General features: G+C 35.3%; 2 protein-coding genes across 2 annotated transcripts; both read left to right on the plus strand.

The window, feature by feature from the left end:
* On the plus strand, positions 1,885 to 13,425 carry LOC109848282 (elongation factor 1-gamma 2-like). The gene is made up of 9 exons (XM_020417709.1): positions 1,885 to 1,972; positions 2,066 to 2,109; positions 8,808 to 8,957; positions 9,050 to 9,110; positions 9,191 to 9,243; positions 9,343 to 9,444; positions 9,512 to 9,969; positions 10,040 to 10,086; positions 12,788 to 13,425. Exons 2-9 carry the CDS (start codon positions 2,101 to 2,103, stop codon positions 13,165 to 13,167), a joined length of 1,260 nt encoding a protein of 419 aa, XP_020273298.1. The 5' UTR covers positions 1,885 to 1,972; positions 2,066 to 2,100; the 3' UTR covers positions 13,168 to 13,425.
* LOC109848281 (elongation factor 1-gamma 2-like) lies at positions 19,712 to 25,282 on the plus strand. Its single transcript, XM_020417708.1, has 8 exons — positions 19,712 to 19,778; positions 19,874 to 19,917; positions 20,806 to 20,955; positions 21,048 to 21,108; positions 21,188 to 21,240; positions 21,342 to 21,443; positions 21,511 to 22,015; positions 24,641 to 25,282. Exons 2-8 carry the CDS (start codon positions 19,909 to 19,911, stop codon positions 25,018 to 25,020), a joined length of 1,260 nt encoding a protein of 419 aa, XP_020273297.1. The 5' UTR covers positions 19,712 to 19,778; positions 19,874 to 19,908; the 3' UTR covers positions 25,021 to 25,282.

Here is a 25,509-nt window from a genome sequence, read left to right on the forward strand (position 1 = left end):
ACCCTAGTCACCGGTACTATGGAAATTTCTAAAGAAAATATATTGTACAACACTTTTATCATTGTTTTTGTTGATGTCAGTCAGTTAATTAGGAGAGTGATAATGGTTTTGGAAGAGTTTCCGGTCCCTTTATCTTCTTTGATGGCTGATTATGATTGCAAACAAAGATTCCTACACACAATATCACCGTTAGAGGATCAGAGTTGGGTTTACCAATAGGCCATCTGATACTAAAATCAGTTACTAATTAAATGGTCCAAAATATTGAATTTATAGACAAGATTACTCGTACCTTCATGCAGAAGAAATCATCCCCATCAATAGGAATCCACGAGGGACTTTTTAGTAATTTGTCGTTCCCCTTGTAGGTCTAGATGAAAGGCGTCACTACTCGTCCCCCTCATAGGCCTAGACGAAAGGCATCACTTCTCTTCCCATCGTATGCTGAGACGAAAGGCATTTGTTCTCGAATCGCTCGCTAACAGCCAATCACCATCACATTAAATGCATGGCCGGATTCATCATTACACCCCTGCCGAAAATCTTAATGACTCATCGGACCTTGTCAGCACCTTACTCCCTCTATCACCATCACATTAATCACAAAGTTAACTCATACCACCCATAGCCAACACTTACAAAGATATTAACTGACTAGCCAACTGCCATGAATTCGGCCAAGATTACATAAATACCCTCATCAGCTCAGTATAAATAGACACGTCACTTACTAACCAAAGGTATGTAATTTCTGTACATTCTGAGAGAACTATATCAGTTCCTTTCTCCGTTCAGATCATAACTAACTTGATTGTCGGAAGAATCACCGGAGAACCCAAGTCCTGCCCTCTAAGTCTAACGTGTTGCATATGTGTAAGACTCTCTTCCTATCAGGGGATCAACCATCAAGAGAGATCAAGAGACCCCAACCTCTTCAAAATCAACCATAAATCATGCTGTTAATCTTCGACATCAACTAACCCTCAAAGTTCAATTTGAGGATCCCTCAAACCCCAAATGTAAGTGTTTACAAGCAATAAAACGGTTAAGACAAACATTTAGAATCCAATATGGAAAAAGAAACGGAGGAGTCAGAGTGGATGCAAATCCATGGCAACTCAAAAAGCATATTACTTAATCCTTTCAAAGAATCTTTAATTGAAAAAACTATACAATGTCACACATCCAACGTCCTTGTGATCCAAGTTATGTAAGATCCGGCCCACTTCGAGTCGTTTCCGACCCAAACCCCGAGTTCGTTTAGGTAGATCCATTTAGGGGGTGTTTGGTTACATTTTTATAAATTATAGGAAATGTTTTCCATCCCAAATTTGATTTCCTTGTATTTCTTAAAAAAATTATAGGAAAAGTTTTGAGAAGTTAAAAAGTACAAATTTTTTTATTTTTTGTATTGTGTTTGTTTGGTTCAAAACAAGAAAATGAGAAATAACTTTTGGGAAAATATCAATATTTCCTATAATTTATAGAAATGTAACCAAACACCACCAACTTTATAGAAAAGTGAGAACTTTGTAGAAAAGAGTTAATGAGTTTTATTATTTAAATAATGAATGCGTCAGATTTCCAAGAGATTTCCTCCCATTTTAGAAGGAAATCAATTTCCATAAAATTTGGTACTATTGGGCACTTTACAGAAAACATTTCTGTAAATTTTTTTGGAGCCAAACACAGTTTATAGAAATGTATAGAAAACTCTTAATTACATAAATGTCATGCGTCAGTACTTTTGAGAAAACATTTCTCAAAAACAATGCAACTAAACACCCCCTTAATTTCAACCGCAGCCAGCGAAACCGTTCGGATCGGAACCAATTGACCCGACCCGTCAAGAGAACAGTGGCAACCACGTAATTTTCGCCATTTCTCGGTCACTATAAACCCCAAGCAAACTTTCGCTCCTAGGGTTTTTTAGCGGAAAGGAAACATCTATTCCTCAATCTCCCAAAAAATAGTAAGTAATCACTCCAAAAAAGAATCAAGCTTTTTCAATAGTTTTATCGACCTCTCTTGAATCATTGCTAATTTTCTACTTTTCGTTGATCAGATCTGAGATCGGAGCAGTAAACTACGATCAAAATAATGGCTTTGGTGAGTTTTTATTTATTTATTAATGAAATCTGCAAATTTTGGATCTGATTCCGTTCTTTTTTGCTATTTATGACGTTATTTCGTTTGATTTTAGATCAAAATAAAGTTGGGTTTTTATTTGTTTGTCTGAACTGCGAGATCTGTTTTATAGGCTTCGGTCGATGAGCTTAATTTTATGATATATTAAAAGTTCACGAAATTTGTATATTGACTAATTTTATATGCATCATCGTAAATTGGTTTGTGGTAATTACTAATTATAAGATTTACTGAAATTTTAGGTGCTGGTTTATTTATTAAATGGGTTAAGCATTATTTCATATATTCGCACTTCAACGCTCAGTAAGTATTGGTGGGCTCATTTTGTACTTGGCAGCGCCTTTTTTTTGGAAGATAAGGATCTTAGCCCAGTTTTATTGATAGAAAATGTAAAAGGGTGACACGTTTGTTGGCAGATAGAGAAGAGCTTACAGCTTGGGTAAGCTTTTAATTAAATGATTTCTGAAGCTAAAATTCAGCATGTAGAACTGAATTATGGATAATAATTGATGTGACTGTACACTGTTGCGGAAGTGTGCTCGCACACCGAATGAGTTTGTGAGGCACGAGAGAAGATAACCAAACCAAACACGAGTGCAATCTAATCTAAAATACGAAAACCAATTGCAGACACAGAGATATGCGTGGTTCGATAATTTGCCTACGTCCACGGGGAGAGAATGATGAGATTCTACTAAATTAAGGAGAGTACAAAGGGTTACAAATCTCTCAAACACTCAAACTAACCTAACTAAAAGCTCTCTCAACTTGCTCACAAATTCTCCCTCTCAATATGTTCAGAACACTCTAATCTCTCCTTAGAAACCCTAGAAAATCGTGTTTCAATATATACCAAAACACAATCCCAAACCAATTAGGAAACTAAAAACAGACTCATAACCGCGATCCGGTCAACCGCACATGTGGTCCGGTCGACCGACCAGAAGGCTGAAATTTCAGCTAAATCGATTACAGGGTTTTGGTCGACCGGACTTAGACTAGCGGTCGACCGGACAGGGTTCGCGGTCGATCGCTCTGTAGTGTGCATGTTTCCGGTCGACCGGACTAAGCCCGCGGTCAACCGGACTGCATCCAAATTTCTGTCTACTTCATTTTTCCTGTTATTCGACGTCGTTTTCGTCGTTTTTATAATTTTCCACCTCGACGAAGTTTTCCCAAAACTGAGCTGACACCAAACAAAGAGCATCATTGCGTCGTCTCTCCAAACTCAGCTGCACCAATGTGGTTGTCTACGTACCCTCTCTCTCAAGGGATCAAGCCGTCCGTAGTTCATCCAAATGGCCGTCAACGGCCTCAACAATCACGAATGTGTAATAAGTTTCGATAATGATCAAACTTGTTGTTCGGAATCATCTTTGTGAGCATATCCGTCGGATTATCCTTCATGTGGACCTTAACAATTTCCACATCGTCATCTTCAAGAACATCCCGAACGAAATGATAATGAACGTTAATGTGCTTTGTCCTCGCATAAAAAACCTGATTCTTCGTCAAATAGATAACACATGCTATCACAATAAAGAGTGACGGACCATTGCGATATACCAAGTTCCTCTAAAAGTCCCCGAAGTCAAATAGCCTCCTTCACAGCTTTCATAATCGTCATATACTCTACCTCCGTCGTAGACAAAGCCACCGTAGACGGTAAGGTGCATCTTTAACACATCGACGTACGGGTCAAAGTAAACACATATCCTGTTGTAGACCTGCGTTTATCCAAATCACCAGCATAATCCGAATCAACATAGTCAATGCACAACTGCCCACCTCTAGTGTCCCGCTCAAAAACTAAACCAACATTGAGTACCTCGAATGTACCTCAAAATTCATCTCATGACGTCCCAATGATTTACTCCTGGATCGTGCATGTATCTCAAAGCCATGCTCACCGCCTGTGACAAATCCGGCCTTGTACATACCATCGTGTATATTAAGCTTCCAACTGCGCTCGCATATGGATTCTTCGACATCAACTCTCGATCTTCAACTCTTTGGTGAAAGATCAGCTGAAAGCTTCAAATAGGCTCCCAAATGTACACTAACTGGCTTCGTATCCATGCTAACATTAAATTGTTATAGAACCTTCTACAAATAAGCTACCCGTGTCAAACAAATTCTGTCCTCTTTATTTTTGTCGATCTCCATCGTCAAAATACGTTTTGCCTCACCTAAATCCTTCATCTCAAACTCCTTTGAAAGCTAAATCTTTAACTCATCTATAGTGGATCTGGAAATAGAAGCAACTAACATGTCATCAACATAAAATAATAAATAAATATACACACCTCCTTTCAACTTGCGAAAATACATGCAAGGATCAAACTGGCTCTGAGTGTACGAATGACCGATCATGAAACCATTAAATCGCCTATACTATTGTCGAGGAGATTGTTTCAAACCGTATAGCGATTTTTTCAATCTACAAATCAACTTTTCCTTCCCTATAGCTCGGAATCCCAATGGCCAAGTCATATATATTTTTTTATCAAGATCACCATGAAGAAATATCGTATTTACATTCAACTGATCTAACTCTAAACCATACCGTGCCATCGAAGCTAGCAAAATCCGAATCGAAGAGTGTTTCACCATTGGAGAGAAAACCTCATTATAGTCAATACATTCCTCCTGTGCATAGCCCTTCGCAACCAACCTAACTTTGAACCTCACTGGAGTGCCGTCAATGTCCTCCTTCGTGTATACCCACTTGCAACTAATCGTCTTCCGTCCCTTTAGAAGCTTAATAAGCTTTCATGTATCGTTCTTATGAAGAGACTTCATCTCCTGCATAGCTACCTGTCACGAATCAGCTTCCGAACTCTGCTCAGCCTCTTTGAAAGTAGTAGGCACCAACTCATCGATACTTTCCACCGGTAGTGCATACGTAACTATTGTGTCGGTATACCGTGTTGGCATTCGTATGTCTCTCCTCTGTCTCTGAACCGCAATAGAATCCTGAACCTGAGCCGTCGGTCCCTGATCCTGCACATTTGTATCTGTATCCTCCTCATCGTCGTGCTCGTCTGGTGTCACCTTAGTCGATATTCTAATGGATACTGTATCATCTGGATAATGTGAAGCTGCATTGATCTTCATCACCTGTGATATCTCTTCTGTCGGGTTGCTCTCCACCTTATGAGAGCCGAGAAGCTCTAAGATAGTAGTCTCATCGAGCATGACGTTTCTACTAAGCACAATCTTCCTATCAATTGGATCTCATAGTTTGTATCCCTTGATACCACGTTTGAATCCTACAAATATGATCTTTCTAGCTCGAGGTTCCAATTTATCTATCTTCACATGATAAAATATAGGGCACCTAAATACTTTGAGATGGTCATAGTCGTGTGCTGGCTCTCCCGATCACATCTCTATAAGGATCTTCCCCTCAATCGCAGATGAAAACAACCTGTTAATGAGGTGGCTCGCATATGATAGTGGCTCAACCCAAAAGATCTTTTCCAAACCATTCTGTGGCAATAAGCATTAGACCTTCTCCAGTAAAGATCGATTCAGCCTCCCTGTCACCTCATTTTGCTGCGGTGTATGACTAACTGTGAAGTATCTCTCTGTGTCCTCGTCTCGATATAACTGCTGAAAAGGGTCTGATGTATACTCGTCGTCGTTGTCGAATCGTAACGTCTTGATCTTTCTTTCAGTCTGCAGTTCCAATCTTCTCTTTCACTCCACAAATAACTCTAGGACTTCATTCTTATGCTTCATGGTGTACACCCAACAACGTCTAGAATAGTCATCAACAAACGTGACGAACCAATATCGATCACCAAGTGATGCCATCTTAATGGGACCTCAAACATTTGTGTGCATGTAATCCAGGATGCCCCTCGTCCTATAAATGACAGTCCTGAACTTTACCTTCGTCTTGCCAAGAACGCAGTGCTCACAGAACTCAATCTTTTCACTCTTGGTTTTTTTTAATAGCTCCTGCTTGCACAAAACCTGTAGTGATTTTTCTCTTGTGTGTCCTAACTTGTAGTGCCAAAGTTTACACATGTCCGCTTTTGAAATAGCTGAAGCTACCTGGCCAACCTCGGTGCTCCCCTTCAAATAATACAAGTTTTGACTGCGAGCTCCCTTCATCACCACCAATGATTCCTTAGTAACCTTTGCTACAACGTTCTCTAAGGTCACCTTGAATCCCTTTGTCTCCAAAGCTCTAATAAAAATAAGATTCTTCTTTAGCTGAGGAACAAATCTCACTTATTTCAATTCACGGACTGCTCCATTGTTCATCCAAATCCTCACGGTATCTATCCCACAAATATCACATGATTGATCATTTCTTATGACAGCAACACCCCCATCGAGTCTCTCAAATGATGCAAATCAATCTCACCTTGGAGACATGATAAGTAGCGTTAGAATCAAGCATCCAATCCGATGCATCCACATGGTTCACCTTCGGAGTAATCAATAGAGAAAAACTCGAATAATCGGAATCATCGTCTTTCGCAACATTCACCTCATTAGCATTCAAGCCCTTCTTGCTATTCTCATTCTTCTTGAGCTTCGGGCAATCTCTCTTCCAATGTTCATGTTCCTTACAAATCGCACACTGGTTCTTTGCTAACTGGTGATGGCCTCTAGACTTTGACCTGTTCTTATTACCACATCTCGGATATGGGCTTCTACCTCTCGTCGATAAGGCCTCTCCTGAAATACTAACGCGGGAAGTATTCTTGTCATTCCTTCACAAATCATAGTTCGTCAGAGCATTAATAACTTCACTATATGTGATAGAAGATCTCTCATTTAACAAAGTAAGCACGAATGTATCATACTCCTCATCCGATAAGGAGCCCAAAAGAATAATAGCATTGTACTCATCCATAATCTTCTCATTCACATTGGCCAAGTTCGACAACAACTTAGTATAATTGTTCACATGAACTGCTAGTGAGGTGTCACTGGACATCTGAAATCTAAATCTTCGTAGCAACTAGCAAATGCAAACGGTTCTCAATACTCTTCGTCGGATACTTGTTAAGAATCTTTCACATCTTCATTGTAGACGTCACTCTAATCACATCATACTTCAGCTCCTGTTCCAAACAGGATCTGATCAATCCCACACTAATTTAGTGGCCTCTTATGGACCATGATGGTCTCCTCACAATTCTGAGCATTGAGCGCATCATGTATGTCGCTCATCCACAAATCAAAATTGATCTTACCGTCATATTTAACCACATTAATTTTAGTAACCTGAAAACCAACTTGAATTGTACCCGCCATCTTGCTGCTTTCATTAACTTCTTCTCCCATACTCACAAACTCCAAATTGTAGAGAAAAAAAATTCAAACTTGATAGAATTTAGAAGTTACCTAACTGAACCCTAGAACGGATTCCAAATAGATCTCCTAACCACACAAGGAAAGCGAAATCTTCAACGACCTAACTGAACCCTAGAACGGATTCCAAATAGATCTCCTAACCACACAAGGAAAGCGAAATCTTCAACGGCAACCCCAAACACTATCTCCACCGAAGTCTAGAGCTCCAAGAACCAAGCTTCCACGACGAATCTTCCTCCACCTAATGCCAAAACCCTAGATCTGTAATCCGAGCTCTGATACCAATTGTTGTGCGCCTTTGCGGAAAAGTGCTCGCACACCGAACGAGTTCGTGAGGCACGAGAGAAGATAACCAAGCCAAACACAAGTGCAATCCAATCCAAAATACGACAAACCAATCGCAAACACAGAGATATACGTGGTTTAGCAATTTGCCTACGTCCACGGGGAGAGAATGAAGATATTCCACTAAATCAACGAGAGTACAAAGGGTTACAAATCTCTCAAACACTCAAACTAATCCAACCAAAAGATCTCTCAACTTGCTCATAAATTCTCCCCCTCAATATGCTCAGAAAACTCTCTAATCTCTCCTTAGAAACCCTAGAAAATTGTGTTTCAATATATACCAAAACACAATCCCAACCCAATCAGGAAACTGAAAACAGGCCCATAACCGCGATCCGGTCGACTGCACATGTGGTCCGGTCGATCGACCAGAAGGCTAAAATTTCAGCTTAATCGATTACATGGTTTCGGTCTACCGGACTTAGACTAGCGGTCGACCGATCTAACCTCGCGGTCGACCGGACAGAAAACCAAAAGAACACCCTATAGTGTGCACGTTTCCGGTCGACCGGACTAAGCCCGCGGTCGACCGGACTGCATCCAAATTTCTGCCTACATTTTTCCTGTTCTTCGACGCCGTTTTCGTCGTTTCTACATACACTTCTCATTGAGAACTCGTTTATTTCTTTCTTGCCAAATCAACCAAAGGAGTACAATGACTTCGCAGTCCCATCTCTTTTGTTGACTGAGAGGAATGTTTGGTAGCGCTTCATTATTGTTCTCGTTGCAGAATATGTAAAGCTTGGAAGAAGGAGCAACGATCATAGAAATAGCTGATATCATGTGTGAAATATATCTGTTAGTTCTGCCTAGGTGGTTGCCAGTTGGATTTTAGTTCTTTTTTTTAAATAAAAATTATGGTGCACGCTATCATTTGTTCTATGCGATTACTGATTTTGACTTCTAGATGTCCATGATTAATTAGGTATTCCTTTAAATAGGTTTTTCATTGAACGGGTTCATTTTCTTCTTAGGTGTTGCATTCCGGAAGTGCCAACAAAAATGCGTGGAAAGGACTTATTGCCGCAGAATACAGCGGAGTCCAGGTTGAACTTGTAAAAGATTTTCAGATGGGGGTTTCAAATAAGACTCCTGAATTCATCAAGATGAATCCCCTCGGGAAGGTACATGATGATGCACAACCTAATTAGTTTGGATAGTCTTGTATGCTATTCTAATGCTTAGTCTAGATCTAAAGTTATGCGTGTTTGTACAGGTTCCTGTGCTTGAGACACCTGACGGCTCAGTATTTGAAAGCAATGCTATAGCACGATATGGTAAACTTTTATCATATTCTCCTTTTATTTAATACAATTTGGATTCATTACTCACTTCTGTTTGCCATTTTACTCTTCAGTAACTCGCTTGAAAGCAGACAATCCTCTTTATGGATCTTCCTTGATCGAATATGTAAATACCAAACCATTCACTGGCTGCAACTTATTAAATTTAGTGTTTTTTTTCCACTAAGAAATGAACGCCATAATGCTTGTCTTTTTGGTTATTTAGGCTAAAATTGAGCAATGGATGGACTTTGCTGCAACTGAAGTTGACCCAGGAGTGGCGAGATGGTTGTACCCAAGACTTGGATACGGGCCATTTTTTCAAGAGGTTTGTCCCAGTTCGTGAGATGCCTTTCTGCATTTGCGATATGTACTTACAAAACTGTCATTTGCAGGCTGAGGAAGTTGCAATTTATAGATCGAAGAGGGCATTGGAAGCTCTCAACACTCATCTAGCTTCAAATACTTACCTTGTGGGTCATTCAGTGACGTTGGCCGATATCGTCATGACATGCAACTTGTATCATGGATTTTCTCAGATTATGATAAAGAGCTTCACATCACAATTTCCCCATGTAGAAAGATACTTCTGGACTCTTGTTAATCTGCCAAACTTCCGCAAGGTAATGGGCGAGGTGAAGCAGGCAGAGTCTGTTCCTCCTGTTCCATCAGCGAAGAAGCCTGCACAGGCTGCACATGCCAAGGAGTCAAAGCCCAAGGAAGCCAAGAAAGAGGTCAAGAAGGAGCCTGCAAAGGAGCCTGCTGCTGAGGATGAGGAGGCACCAAAACCGAAGCCCAAAAATCCACTTGATCTCCTGCCTCCTAGCAAGATGATATTGGATGAGTGGAAGAGGCTGTACTCTAACACTAAGACCAACTTCCGTGATGCCTCCTAGCAAGATGATATTGGATGAGTGGAAGAGGCTGTACTCTAACACTAAGACCAACTTCCGTGAAGTCGCCATTAAAGGTACTTTCCTCTTTATTATATTTTCAGATTTGATAAGAGTCTTTATTGAATAATGGTAAATTTCAAAACAAAAACCTTTGTAAGAATAGCAGAAAACCACCTTGAGGTTTTAAAGGTGTGGTGGGGTTTGATACTTTACACCTCTCCCCTGAGTTTTCAATGTTTACTAAAATAACACGACCTTTGGATTTAATCATTAATTTTTAATGTAGTAATCATGTTTATATTTATTTAGGATCACATATAATTGTCAAATTCCATAACAACAACAACAACAAAGCCTTTAACTATTATCACATCCTTATTAATTGCTTTGAACCAAGTTCCCTTATGTCTATCTGTCGACCTCTTTGTCCCTAATAATTGTAATCTTATCACTTTTCCTAATTGGTGCACTAAGAGGCCTCCTATGTAGGTGGTCAAAACATCTCAACCGATTCTCTCTTGTTTTATTCTCAATAAGAGCAGCCCTTAATCTTCTATAAATGCACTAATTTCTATTTCTATCTTTAGTCTATATCCACAAGGCAATTGCCACATTCTGATTTATACTGTTTTAATTGCCAACATTCTGATCGGTAAGGCATTGTTGGTGTTAGGACTGCCCTATGAAAATTTGCCTTCTATCTCATATGTTACTCACATAGGACTTTTGAAGCACGCTGTTTTGACTATCCTTATTTGATTAGATGAACATTACCCTTAATTTTCACTATCGTGGTGAGTGATTGATCCTAAATAAAGGAAGTGCATACTTTTAGGTATTTTTGGACCATCAGAATATACTTGTAGGCTTTCTACAGTTTTACTAAAATTACATTCAACTAGTATTTAGATCCATGCAAAGCACGGGCTGTTACTTGTGTTGTTATATATTAATATTTGTTGATGAGTATATAATTTGTTTCCTTGTACTCACTTGAAAGTATATAATTTGAGTATAATTTGTTGTCTCTTAAAAGATATAAAAATCACATTAATTTAGGCACATATGTATTAAATTGAAACATAAGAATCTCGGTATTGTAAAACTTCTTCTCATAACAATTTAAATTTTTACAGAATAACTTCACCTTTCCAGTGACAAACACCCAGCCATAACAATTAAACTTTACAATGACAATAGAAAGGTATAACAATGAGGTTATAACAGGGGGAATGAATCATATTCATAAAACAAAGATAACACTCAGAAAATTATATTTATTTGTTAATATTTGCGAAGGCTGATCATCGATGCTTTTTCTAGATAAAAAAAGCTTAGCAAGTAGAGAAAGTTCACCCATCCTTGCTTTCTTGAGGGGGAATACAGTAGCATCTGTGGGAATTTGATGGAGACTCAGTGGGCTTATCCCGAGGCTTTAAGTACACTGCCGAGCTTCTGCTACTCCTCGATGATTTTCTACAAATACTTTCCCTCAGCCTCGACCCTAAGCTGGAACTACTTTTGCACCTGAAATGTGAGAGTGACCCAGAACCTTTTAGAACACTGACTGAAGGGTTTTAGTATAATGGAACATTTGCAGAAACTTTACTATAGTAAGCCCTTCTTGTTCTTAGGCTATTGTCTGCAAATCATAAGCCGAAACAACACTTTAACCCATCAAAGCAATCAATAAGAATAGGGAAAATGAACTCACTTTGGAAATATCTCAGTTTACTTCAATCTATTCCGCATACCAAGCTTGAATCCCTGAACCTCCAAGCACTGAAAAAGAAGCAAAATAAAGAGAAGTGTTTATAATTCACTCTCGAGAAAAGATTGTGCATGTTTGAAACAACTATATTTAGACTACTTCGGAAATACCATATTTGAAAACGATGCAGGCCATGACACTGGGTAAATCCTTTCCTTAGCAGTATGGACTCTTAGTCTTGCTCTATATGTCATAACACTGGAATAAATCTCTTCCTTAGCAGTTTGGACTCTTCGTCTTGCTCTATATATGATAATCTTTTCACATTTTAATCCAAGTGGAATTGCTTATGATTTCTAGGTCTCTTTCTTTACTTACTTTTCAAAGAAAACAAATAGAATCACTTTAGTAGCAAACAATATACAACATCGATAGCGCCAGAAGTACTACATGGAATGGAAGGGTGGAGCCAATATGAGCAGTGTGAATCAATAAAGCACATACTTTGAAAACATCTAACAATGTATTTAAGGCTTGATCAGAATGACCTGAAGTGTACTCGAGTCAATTCTGTGATTGAGGATGAAATTTGTAAGTGATAAAAGTCATATCACACTTGCATAGTACTTTCGAAGCACTCTATTTTAAACATCATAATTTGATTTGATGAACATTACCCTCAATGTCACTATCATGATGAGTGATTGTTCCAGTGATACTAAATAACGAAAGTGCATATTTTTAGTTATTTTTTTAACCATTAATATGTACTGTAATCTTCTTTCTTTCTACAGTTTTACTAAAATTACTTTCAATGTATTCCGTTTTAAAGTTGATTCTATGATCATAGATTTTTTTTCTCCTCATATTCTACGCTCTCTCAAAAGTTAATTTTCTAGGATTTGAATGTGTGGCTTCAAATTGCTACTTTTGAAATTTTAGGAGTTGTCTGACGACGATGTGAGGGGTATTTTTTCTGTATATAAATAAACTAAAGTAAAAATGAAGCTCATAACGATGCATAGACCTTCGTTGTACTCAGTTTCTGCCTTGTGCCATTTCAGGATTCTGGGATATGTATGATCCTGAGGGCTACTCTTTGTGGTTCTGCGAGTACAAGTACAACGATGAGAATACAGTTTCATTTGTGACCTTGAACAAGGTGGGCGGGTTCTTGCAGAGGATGGACCTTGCCCGGAAGTATGCTTTTGGAAAGATGCTTGTGATCGGTTCTCAGCCCCCGTACAAGGTGAAGGGTCTGTGGCTTTTCCGTGGGAAGGAGATCCCCCCATTTGTTCTCGAGGAGTGCTATGATATGGAGCTTTACGAGTGGACCAAGGTTGACCTGTCTGATGAAGCACAGAAGGAGCGAGTCAACGCCATGATCGAGGATCAGGAGCCATTTGAGGGTGAGGATTTATTGGATGCCAAGTGCTTCAAATAGACAACGTTGAAGTCACAATGAGGATCTGTTACTGGTTACAGTTTTGTGGGATGTTTGGTGTGGTCTGTATTTCTTGGTAATAGGCTATTGACAATCAGGTGATGTTTACTGTCAGTCATTTTGGGGATTCTAATGTTTTAAGTAGTTTTCTGAGGCCTGGATATTATGTTTACGTGAGAAAAGATTGTGATTGTAGCGGCTGTGATTCTGATTAAACATATGGCATCTTACAAAGCTTGAGCGATTTTAAGGAGTTCCTCGATCTCAGTATCTCTAATGGTTATAAGTGTTGTAGCTTATTAAATTGTGAATTCTAGCATGTGAAATTATTTGTCAATTAACTCTTAAATTTTGGCCTTGTGAAATTATTTATCAATGTGTCCAAATGACCAAAAATGATAATTTTTTTGAATTATATGTGATCTCATCAAAACTGAATTTTGGCCTCTAAAAATTATTTACAAATGGGTTCAAATGACTTGAAAGTGGTAAACAATTGTGGGTTATAGCTAATAAAATTGTGAATTTGAGCTTTCGTGATATTATTTATCAAACGGTCAGAACAACTAAAAATAATGTTCACTAAATCGTGAATTTTGACTATCGTAAACTTAATTTTTTTTAATTAGACGAAATGACTAAAAATGGTCAAAATTGTGGGTTATATCATGAAATAGTGAATGTTGGCATTTGCGAAATTATTTATAAACGGGTCTAGATAACTAAAAATAAAAATAAAAAGTAATGGATTATAACCCGTGAAATCGCAAATTTGGGCATCTGCGTAATTATTTGCAAATGGGTCTAAACGTCTAAAAATAAAAAAAAATCATGAATTACAACTCATTAAATAGTGAATTTTAGCCTCCACAAAATTATTTCATAATAGATCGACACGATTAAAGAAGGCAAAAAAATCACAAGTTATAACTCACAAAATTGTGAATTTTGGCCACCGCGAAATTATATGCCAATAGGTCGAAAAATGGCTATATGGCCAGTAATCGTGGGTAATAGCTCACAAATTTTGGACTCCACAAAATTATTTACAAATATGTCATGCAGGCCAAAAATGACCAAAAATCGTGGCATAATTTATGAAATCATAAAATCATGAATTATTGCATTCGCAAAATTATTTGTCAACGGTTTAAATAATTAAAATTCACAAAAAAAATTATTGGTTATAGCACATAACAACATAATTGGCTAAAAATCACAAGAATTTTGACTTCACGAAATTACCTCGTGATTGTAGCTCATGAAATTGAGAACTATGGACTCCACGAAATCATTTATCAGTGGGTCAAGATGACTTAAATGATAAAAAATCAATAAGTTATAGCTCATGAAAGTATAAATTTAACCTTCGCGAAATAATTTACAAATGAGTCGAAATGACTAAAAATAGTCAAATGTCATAGGTTACTCTGCTCTTGAAATAGTGAATTTTGGCCATTGCAAAATTATTTACAAATGAGTTGAGACAACTAAAAAAGACAAAAAATCATGAGTTATGGTTCAATGAAAATCGTGAAGGGCCCTCCACAAAAATCTTCTTCAATATGTCGAAATGATTACAAATGGACAATAATAGTGGGTTATAGCTCATGAAATTTTGAAGGTTGGCATCAGTGAAATGTTCAATAATAGACCTCAACAAACCGTGAAGGGCTTCCGCAAAATATTTTAAAACATTTACCTATAGGTCAAATTGATTAAAAATAGCCAATAATCGTAGGTTATAACTCGTGAAATCATGACTTTTGACTTTAGCAAAATTATTTGCCAATGGGTCGAAACGACTAAAAATGACTAAAAATTAATAGTTTAGCTCACTAAATCCAGAATTTTTTGCCACCGTGAATTTATTTGCTAATAGGTTGCAATGACTAAAATTGATGAAAAATCATGAGTTATAACTCATGAGATCGTGGATTTTATCCACAATGAAATTATTTGCCAATGGGTTAAAACGATTAAAATTGGCAAAAATCATGAGTTATAGCTCATAAAATCGTGAATTTTGGCCACCTAAAAATCATATCATACTCCCTTTAAAAGCACGAGTTCGGAAAATCTTTTTTAGACAAATATACCCCTTTATAGTTTGAACTATCATATCTATAATCAAATCCTAATTTTTAATGGTCAATATTACCCTTCACTATTTTGAATATTTTATTTATATCTTAATCTATCCTAATCATAGTCATATCTTATCCTAATCCTACGTGAACCATGTTTAGCTTAACAATTTAAAAAAACTAATATTAATAAAATATATAAAACATAAAAATGATATTAGTTTGTTAAGATAAAAAAATTACAAGTAGATAACATATTATAATACATGAAGTATTGTAAAAAAAACATAAAAAGTTTAAAATTACAAAAAAGACCCTGAAAAGTTCAAAATTATAAAACTCATCCAAATGTCTCAAAACTTAAAATAAAAAACATGAAATTAAAAAATTAACATCAGTTTGCAAAGAATTTAAAATTTACAGTTAACACCTCAATGTCTCAAAAATTATAGAAACACCCTCAAAAGTTTAAATTACAAACAAGCACATTAAAATTCTAAAATTTTAAAACTTACAAACAACACAGATGAATTCAAGAGATTACCATGATACACCTAAAATTTTTAACATTTAAATTTAAATTTTTTAATTAACACCCTCAATATCTCAAAAATTATAGAAACACCTTCAAAAGTTCAAAAAAAAGTTTTAAAATTGCAGAAAAGACCCTGAAAAGTTCAAAATTATAAAACTCATCCAAATGTCTCAAAACTTAAAATAAAAAACATGAAATTAAAAAATTAACATCAGTTTGCAAAGAATTTAAAATTTACAGTTAACACCTCAATGTCTCAAAAATTATAGAAACACCCTCAAAAGTTTAAATTACAAACAAGCACATTAAAATTCTAAAATTTTAAAACTTACAAACAACACAGATGAATTCAAGAGATTACCATGATACACCTAAAATTTTTGACATTTAAATTTAAATTTTTTAATTAACACCCTCAATATCTCAAAAATTATAGAAACACCTTCAAAAGTTCAAATTAAAAAAAGCCACCCTAAAATTCTAAAATTTGTAAATAAAATAAGATGAATTCAAGATATTACCCTTAGACACCTAAAAAATTAAAATTTGCCAAAATTAACCTCAAAATTTTTAAAAAACTCCTTCAAAATTTAAAAATCGTAAAAAAAACTCTAAATTTTCAAAATTTTTAACTAGCACACATCAAATTCGTCGATTGGTAGACCGCTGAAATTTAATATTTTTCAAAATTAATCTATAGTTTTAATAATTGCAAAAGACACCCTCAAAATTTTAGAGTTACAAGAAATATACTAACATTTAAAAAATTACCACCAACACATGAAACATAGAATTTACAACTACCAAACTTAAAAGTAAATTTTTTTAAAAACTCTTTCAAAATTTTAAAAATTATAAATCACACCCTCAAAGTTCAAAACCACAAAAATGGGCTAAAATTTTAAAACTTGGCAAAGAAAAGTGTAATTGTTTGGTATTTTTCATATATATATATATATTAAAATTTCTAATTTAGGGATTTACTATCCATTTTCAGCATCTAAGAATAGTCTAAGTTGATACTGGTAAACAAAAACAATAAGAATTGATTAAAAACATCCGGTTAATGGATAAAATTTTTAAAAATATTATAGATTAAAAATTATCGGCACTATATAAATTAAAGTAATTTCATATAATTTAGTAATAAGTTGGGGGTAGCCAAAATACATTCGTAACATTAATTGATAGATGTTTAAATCCATAGAAATAATAAAACACTATAATATTATACCTTAGCATTAATTGATTTTAATTTAGAAACTTTAATCTTTGACGTTAATAATATTTATAGGGTAAAAGAATACAAGGAATTACATATGGAGAAACTATTAGAATATTTAGAGATAACTTTAAAAGAATTGAGTTATTTCCATTGCAAATGGGAAAGTGATGGAAATAAATCTAAAATTCAGAAAACGTCAATGAATAAAGAATTGAGTTATTTCCATTGTAAATGGGAAAGTGATGGAAATAAATCTAAAATTCAGAAAACGTCAATGAATCACTTGAATTGGCATTAACATAAGACATATCTATTAATGAAGCACTGAATGAGTTACATTAAAAAATAATTTAATAACTTTATCCTAATCAAAGAAAAAATCTCCCTGGAAGACATAAGAAAAATTAGTAAGTATTCATAAATTCCATACTGTGTTCTTCAAATTAAATATTAATATTATAATCTAAGAGAAATTGAAAATGAATAATGCAGGTATTTAGTTTAGATCTTTATGGAAAATGACAGGGATAGAGCAAAGGTAATATTATTGAAATAACAGAAATTCTTATTGGATGCACATCAGAAGAATTCATTTTAGAGGAAAATAAAGAGATAGCTTCTAATTTATTTAAGTAATAAATTAGGAACACAAAGAATTTTATATATATGAAATTAATATTTATTCTCATTGAAATAGAAAAAAAATCAAAGTCTATATTTTGAGCAGTTTGTGTTGAACATCATAAGTACATTTAACTTCTTTGTAAAGTTAAATGAGATGATAAAAAATTAACGAGCATAGAAAAGATAATAGCATAAAAAAATACAAAATTAGCCTGATATCACAATTGATGTAGATAATGAAGACAATACTCTAGAATTGTCCGAGAAATGATAAATGATAAACCTGAAGAAGGATTGATCTTAACTAGACAATACTCTAGAATTGTCCGAGAAATGATAAATGATAAACCTGAAGAAGGATTGATCTTAACTCAAGAAAAAATAAAATAGAAGAAATAAAAACAATATTTTATGAATATTTTATAGAATAGTTTAATTATTTTGAGTGAAATTAGGAATCTTTAGAAGGGAGTTTCATGAATTTTTTTCAGTACTTTTATATTCTTATGTGGATGTTTTTATCATATAAAAATATACTAGAGTTAGCATTAATCTTTAATTTATATTTTTTTATGAAGTCTATCAATGATTAGGAATAAACTTCATATTCTCTTTTGCATCGTTTTAACATACTTTAAATCAATCATTTTGCCATATTGATTTTAAATATTCACCTTCCTTGTATAACACTATTTTAATATTTTTTACTTTGCAATGCTATACTTTCTCAAATAAAGCTTAGTTTCATATCGGTCAAAAATAATATGAAAATTTAAATTATTTTTAAATTATATTTGTTTTTTGTCAATTCAAATATCAACATGAAAATTTAAATTGGGTGTATCCCATTTAAACAAACATAAAAAAATAATCGGGATGTAAGAGTTTAAAAAAAATGAGCACAAACTGCCAAAAATACTTAATCATGGTATTAAATCACGTGCATTGCACGTGTGTAAAAACTAGCAGAAAAAAATCATAGGTTTTAGGTCAAGAAATCGAGATTTTGGCCTCCAAAAAATTATTTACTAATAGGTTGAAATGACTAGAAATAACCAATAATCTAGGTCACGAAATCGTAATTTTTTTCCTCGAAATTATTTGCTGTTGGGTCGAAACGATTAAAAATGGGCAAAAATCGTTGGTTATATAACCCATGAAATCGTGAATTTTGACCACCATGAAATAATTTACAAATGGGTCAAAACGATTAAAAATGACCACTAATCGTGGGCTATACCTCAAGAAATAGTGAATTTCGGCATTCGTGAAGGTATTTGTCAATGAGTCGAAACAACTTTAATGGCAAAAAATCTGAGTTACAACTCATGAAATCGCAAATTTTGGTCTCCATAGAATTATTTGTAGTGGGTAGAATTAATTGAAATGACTAAAAATCATGATTTAGTTCATTAAGTCATGAAATTAAATCTCCATGAAATTATTTGCCAATGGGTCGAAACAACTATAAATGACCAATAAGCGTGGTTATAGCTCATGAAATTGTGAATTTTTTCCTTGTGAAATTATTGTCGTTAGGTCAAAAAACTAAAAATATCAAAAAGTCATGGGTTATATAGCTTATGAAGTCGTGAATTCCAGCCATCGCAAAATTGTTTGCCAATAAGTTGAAACAAATAAAAATAAAAAACATGGGTTCTATCTCATGAAATCGTGAATTTTAGCATTTACAAAATTATTTACCAATGTGATCAAAATAACTAGATATGACTAATAATCTAGCTCATGAAATAATGAATTTTAGCTTCCGGGAAATTATTTGCTAATTGGTAGGAACGATTAAAAATGACCAAAAATCATCAGTTATTGCTCACGAAATTGCGAATTTTAGATTCTGCGAAATTATTAGTAAACGGATCAAATTAGATAAAAATGATCAAAAATCAAAGGTTATTGTTCATTAAATTGAGAATTTAGACTTTCACGAAATTATTTGCCAACGGCTAACGGGTCGAATTGACTAAAAATAATCGGAACCTATTGACCCGACCCGTCAACAGAAGAGTGGCAGCCACGTGATTTCCGCAACTTCTCGGTCGATATAAAGCCCAAGCAGAGGTTTGCGGCTAGGGTTTTTAGCGGAAAGGAAACGTCTGTTCCTCGATCTCCCAAAATATTAGTAAGTAATCCCTCCAGAAAAGATTCAAGCTTTTTCATTAGTTTCATCAACTTCTCTTGGATCCTTACTAATTTTTCTGCTTTTTTTGTGATCAGATCTGAGATCGGAGCAGTAGACTACGATCAAAATAATGGCTTTGGTGAGTTTTTATTTATTTATCAATGAAATCTGCAAATTCTGGATCTGATTCCGTTCCTTTTTCTATTGATGACGTTATTTTGTTTGATTTTAGATCAAAATAAAGTTGGGTTTTTGTTTGTTTGACTGAACTGCGAGATCTGTTTTATAGGCTTCGGTCGATGAGCTTAATTTTATGATATGTTAAAAGTTCACGAAATTTGTATATCGACTGCATCATCGTAAATTGGTTTGTGGTAATTACTAATTATAAGATTTACTGAAATTTTTAGGTGCTGGTTTATTTACTAAATGAGTTAAGCATTATTTCATATATTTGCACTTCAACGCTCAGTAATTATTGGAAGATAAGGACCTTAGCCCAGTTTTATTGATAGAAACTGTAAAAGGGTGACACATTTGTTGGCAGATAGAGAAGAGCTTACAGCTTAGGTAAGCCATTAATTAAATGATTTCTGAAGCTAAAATTCAGCATGTAGAACTGAATTATGGATACTAATTGATGTGACTGTACACTTCTCATTGAGAACTCATTTATTTCTTTCTTGCCAAATCAACCAAAGGAGTACAATGACTTCACAGTCCCATCTCTTTTGTTGACTGAGAGGAATGCTTGGTAGCGCTTAATTATTGTTCTCGTTGCAGAATATGTAAACCTTGGAAGGAGGAGCAACGATCATAGAAATAGCTGATATCTTGTGTGAAATATATCTGTTAGTTATGCCTAGGTGGTTGCCAGTTGGATTTTAATTCTTTTTTTAAAATAAAAATTATGGTGCACACTATCATTTGTTCTCTGCGATTGCTGATTTTGGCTTCTAGATGCCCATGTTTAATAAGGTATTCGTGAAAATAGGTTTTTCATTGAACTGGTTCATTTTCTTCTTAGGTGTTGCATTCTGGAAGTCCCAACAAAAATGCGTGGAAAGGACTTATTGCCGCAGAATACTGTGGAGTCCAGGTTGAACTTGTAAAAGATTTTCAGATGGGGGTTTCAAATAAGACTCCTGAATTCATCAAGATGAATCCCCTCGGGAAGGTACATGATGATGCACAACCTAATTAGTTTGGATAGTCTTGTATGCTATTCTAATGCTTAGTCTAGATCTAAAGTTATGCGTGTTTGTACAGGTTCCTGTGCTTGAGACACCTGACGGCTCAGTATTTGAAAGCAATGCTATAGCACGATATGGTAAACTTTTATCATATTCTCCTTTTATTTAATACAATTTGGATTCATTACTCACTTCTGTTTTCCATTTTACTCTCAGTAACTCGCTTGAAAGCAGACAATCCTCTTTATGGATCTTCCTTGTTCGAATATGTAAATACCAAACCATTCACTGGCTGCAACTTATTAAATTTAGTATTTATTTGTTTCCACTAAGAAATGAACGCCATAATGCTCGTCTTTTTGTTATTTAGGCTAAAATTGAGCAATGGATGGACTTTGCTGCAACTGAAGTTGACCCAGGAATTGCAGGATGGTTGTACCCAAGACTTGGATACAGGCCATTTATTCAACAGGTTCACCCCAGTTCGTGAGACATCTTTTTGCATTTGCTATATATACTTACAAAACTGTCATTTGCAGGCTGAGGAACTTGCAATCTCTAATTTGAAGAGGGCATTGGAAGCTCTCAACACTCATCTATCTGCAAATACTTACCTTGTGGGTCATTCAGTGACATTGGCCGATATCGTCATGACATGCAACTTGTATCAAGGATTTGCTTGGATTATGATGAAGAACTTCACATCACAATTTCCCCATGTAGAAAGATACTTCTGGACTCTTGTTAATCAGCCAAACTTCCGCAAGGTAATGGGCGAGGTGAAGCAGGCAGAGTCTGTTCCTCCTGTTCCATCAGCGAAGAAGCCTGCACAGGCTGCACAGGCCAAGGAGTCAAAGCCCAAGGAAGCCAAGAAAGAGGTCAAGAAGGAGCCTGCAAAAGAGCCTGCTGCTGAGGAAGAGGAGGCACCAAAACCGAAGCCCAAAAATCCACTTGATCTCTTGCCTCCTAGCAAGATGATATTGGATGAGTGGAAGAGGCTGTACTCTAACACTAAGACCAACTTCCGTGAAGTCGCCATTAAAGGTACTTTCCTCTTTATTATATTTTCGGATTTGATAAGTTGCTTTATTGAATAATGGTAAATTTCAAAACAGAAACCTTTGTAAGAATAGCAGAAAACCACGATGAGGTTTTAAAGGTGTGGTGAGGTTTTAAAACTGATACTTTACACCTCTCCCCTGAGTTTTCAATGTTTAGTAAAATAATCATGACCTTTGGATTTAATCATTAATTTTTAATGTAGTAAACATGTTTATATTTATTTAGGATCACATATAATCGTCAAATTCCATAACAACAACAACAAAGCCTTTAACTATTATTACATCCTTATTAATTGCTTTGAACCAAGTTCGCTTATGTCTATCTGTCGACCTCTTTGTTCCTAATAATTGTAATCTTATCACTTTTCCTAATTGGTGCACTAAGAGGCCTCCTATGTAGGTGGTCAAAACATCACAACTGATTCCGCTTGTTTTATTCTCAATAAGAGCAACCCTTAATCTTCTATAAATTCACTCATTCCTATTTCTATCTTTTGTCTATACCCACAAGGCGATTGCCACATTCTGATTTATACTGTTTTAATTTCCAACATTCTGATCTGTAAGGCATTGTTGGTGTTAGGAGTTAGGACTGCCCTATGAAAATTTACATTCTATCTCATAAGTTACTCACATAGGACTTTTGAAGCACGCTGTTTTAACTATCCTTATTTGATTAGATGAACATTACTCTTAATTTCACTATCGTGTTGAGTGATTGATCCAAAATAACGAAAGTGCATATTTTAAGGTAATTTTGGACCATCAAAATATACTGTAGGCCCCTTTCTTTCTACAGTTTTAGTAAAATTACATTCAACTAGTATTTAGATCCTGCAAAGCACAGGATGCTACTTGTGTTGTTATATATTAATATTTGTTGATGAGTATATAATTTGTTTCCTTGTACTCACTTGAAAGTACATAATTTGAGTATAATTTGTTCTCTTAAAAGATACAAAAATCACATTAATTCAGGCACGTATGTATTAAATTGAAACATAAGAATCTTGGTATTGTAAAACTTCTTTTAATATTTGCGAAGGCTGATCATCAATGCTTTTTCTAGATAAAAAAAGCTTAGCAAGTAGAGAAAGTTCACCCATCCTTGCTTTCTTGAGGGGGAATACAGTAGCATCAGTGGGAATTTGATGGGACTCAGTGGGCTTGTGGCCGTATCCTGAGGGTTCAATTACAGTGCCGAGCTTCTGCTGCTTGTTGATGATTTTCTACAAATACTTCCCCTCAGCTTCGATCCTAAGCTGGAACTACTTTTGCATCTGAAATGTGAAAAAGTGATGCTCAGAACCTTCTAGACAGGCTCGTATAATATTATATTTAGGTTTGAGTAATAGAAAACTACAATAAGCTATAATATCTTTATCCTATAATCGTAGACTTTATTAGAGAAATTGTAGGAACATTTCCAGAAACTTTACTATGTTAAGCCCTTCTTGTTCTTAGGCTATTATCTGCAATCATGAGCTTAAACAACACTTTAACCCATCAAAGCAATCAATAAGAACAGGGAGAAAGAACTCACTTTGGAAATATCTCAGTTTACTTCAATCTGTTCCAGATACCAAGTTTGAATCCCTGAACCTCCCAAGCACTGAAAAAGAAGCAAAATAAAGAGAAGTGTTTATAATTCACTCTCGAGAAAAGATTGTGTATGTTTGAAATGACTATATTTAGACTACTTCGGAAATACCATATTTGAAAACAGTGCAGGCTATGACACTTAAATCCTTTCCTTAGCAATATGGACTCTTAGTCATGCTCTATATGTCATAACACTGGAATAAATCTCTTCCTTAGCAATTTGGACTCTTCGTCTTGCTCTATATATGATAATCTTTCACATTTTAATCCAAGTGGAATTGCTTATGATTTCTAGGTCTCTTTATTTACTTACTTTTCAAAGAAAACAAATAGAATCACTTTAGCAGCAAACAATATACAACATCGGTAGCGTCAGAAGTACTACATGGAACGGAAGGGTGGAGGCGTGGAGCCAATATGAGCAGTGTGAATCAAGAAAGCACATACTTTGAAAACATTTAACAATGTATTTAAGGCCTTGATCAGAATGACCTGAAGTGTACTCGAGTCAATTCTGTGAATGAGGATGAAATTTGTAAGTGATAAAAGTCGTATCACACTTGCATAGGACTTTCGAAGCACATTATTTTAAACATCATAATTTGATTTGATGAACATTACCCTCAATTTCACTATCACGATGAGTGATTGTTCCAGTGATCCTAAATAACGAAAGTGCATATTTTTAGGTATTTTTTAACCATCAATATGTACTGTAGTCTTCTTTCTTTCTACAGTTTTACTAAAATTACTTTCAATGTATTCCGTTTTAAAGTTGATTCTATGATCATAGATTTTTTTTTCATATTCTATGCTCTCTCAAAAGTTAATTTTCTAGGATTTGAATCTGTGGCTTCAAATTGCTACTTTTGAAATTTTAGGAGTTGTCTGACGATGGTGTGAGGGGTATTTTTTCTGTATATAAATAAACTAAAGTAAAAATGAAGCTCATAACGATGCATAGACCTTCGTTGTACTCAGTTTCTGCCTTGTGCCATTTCAGGATTCTGGGATATGTATGATCCTGAGGGCTACTCTTTGTGGTTCTGCGAGTACAAGTACAACGATGAGAATACAGTTTCATTTGTGACCCTGAACAAGGTGGGCGGGTTCTTGCAGAGGATGGACCTTGCCCGGAAGTATGCTTTTGGAAAGATGCTTGTGATCGGTTCTCAGCCCCCGTACAAGGTGAAGGGTCTGTGGCTTTTCCGTGGGAAGGAGATCCCCCCATTTGTTCTCGAGGAGTGCTATGATATGGAGCTTTACCAGTGGACCAAGGTTGACCTGTCTGATGAAGCACAGAAGGAGCGAGTCAACGCCATGATCGAGGATCAGGAGCCATTTGAGGGTGAGGATTTGTTGGATGCCAAGTGCTTCAAATAGACACCGTTGAAGTCACAATGAAGATCTGTTACTGGTTACAGTTTTGTGGGATGTTTGGTGTGGTCTGTATTTCTTGGTAATAGGCTATTGACAATCAGGTGATGTTTACTGTTAGTCATTTTGGGGATTCTAAAGTTTTAAGCAGTTTTCTGAGGCCTGGATATTATGTTTACTTAAGATTGTGATCGTATTGGCTGTTAATTCTGGTTAACCTTATGTCATCTTACAAGGCTATGGTTGTTATGGCTTTTTAAGTCGTGAATTTTAGACTCGTGAATTATGTCAATTAAAATTTAAAATTTGGCCTGGTGAAATTATTTATGAATGGGTCGAAATGATATAAAATGATAAATTTTTTGAATTATATGTGATCTCATTAAATTTGAATTTTGGCCTTTAAATAGTATTTACAAATGGGTTGAAACGATTTAAAGTGGTAAATAAATGTGAGTTATAGTTAATAAAATTGTGAATTTAAGTTTTTGCGAA

The sequence above is a fragment of the Asparagus officinalis genome, chromosome 7, assembly GCF_001876935.1.
Source record: "Asparagus officinalis chromosome 7, Aspof.V1, whole genome shotgun sequence".
NCBI lineage: Eukaryota > Viridiplantae > Streptophyta > Magnoliopsida > Asparagales > Asparagaceae > Asparagus > Asparagus officinalis.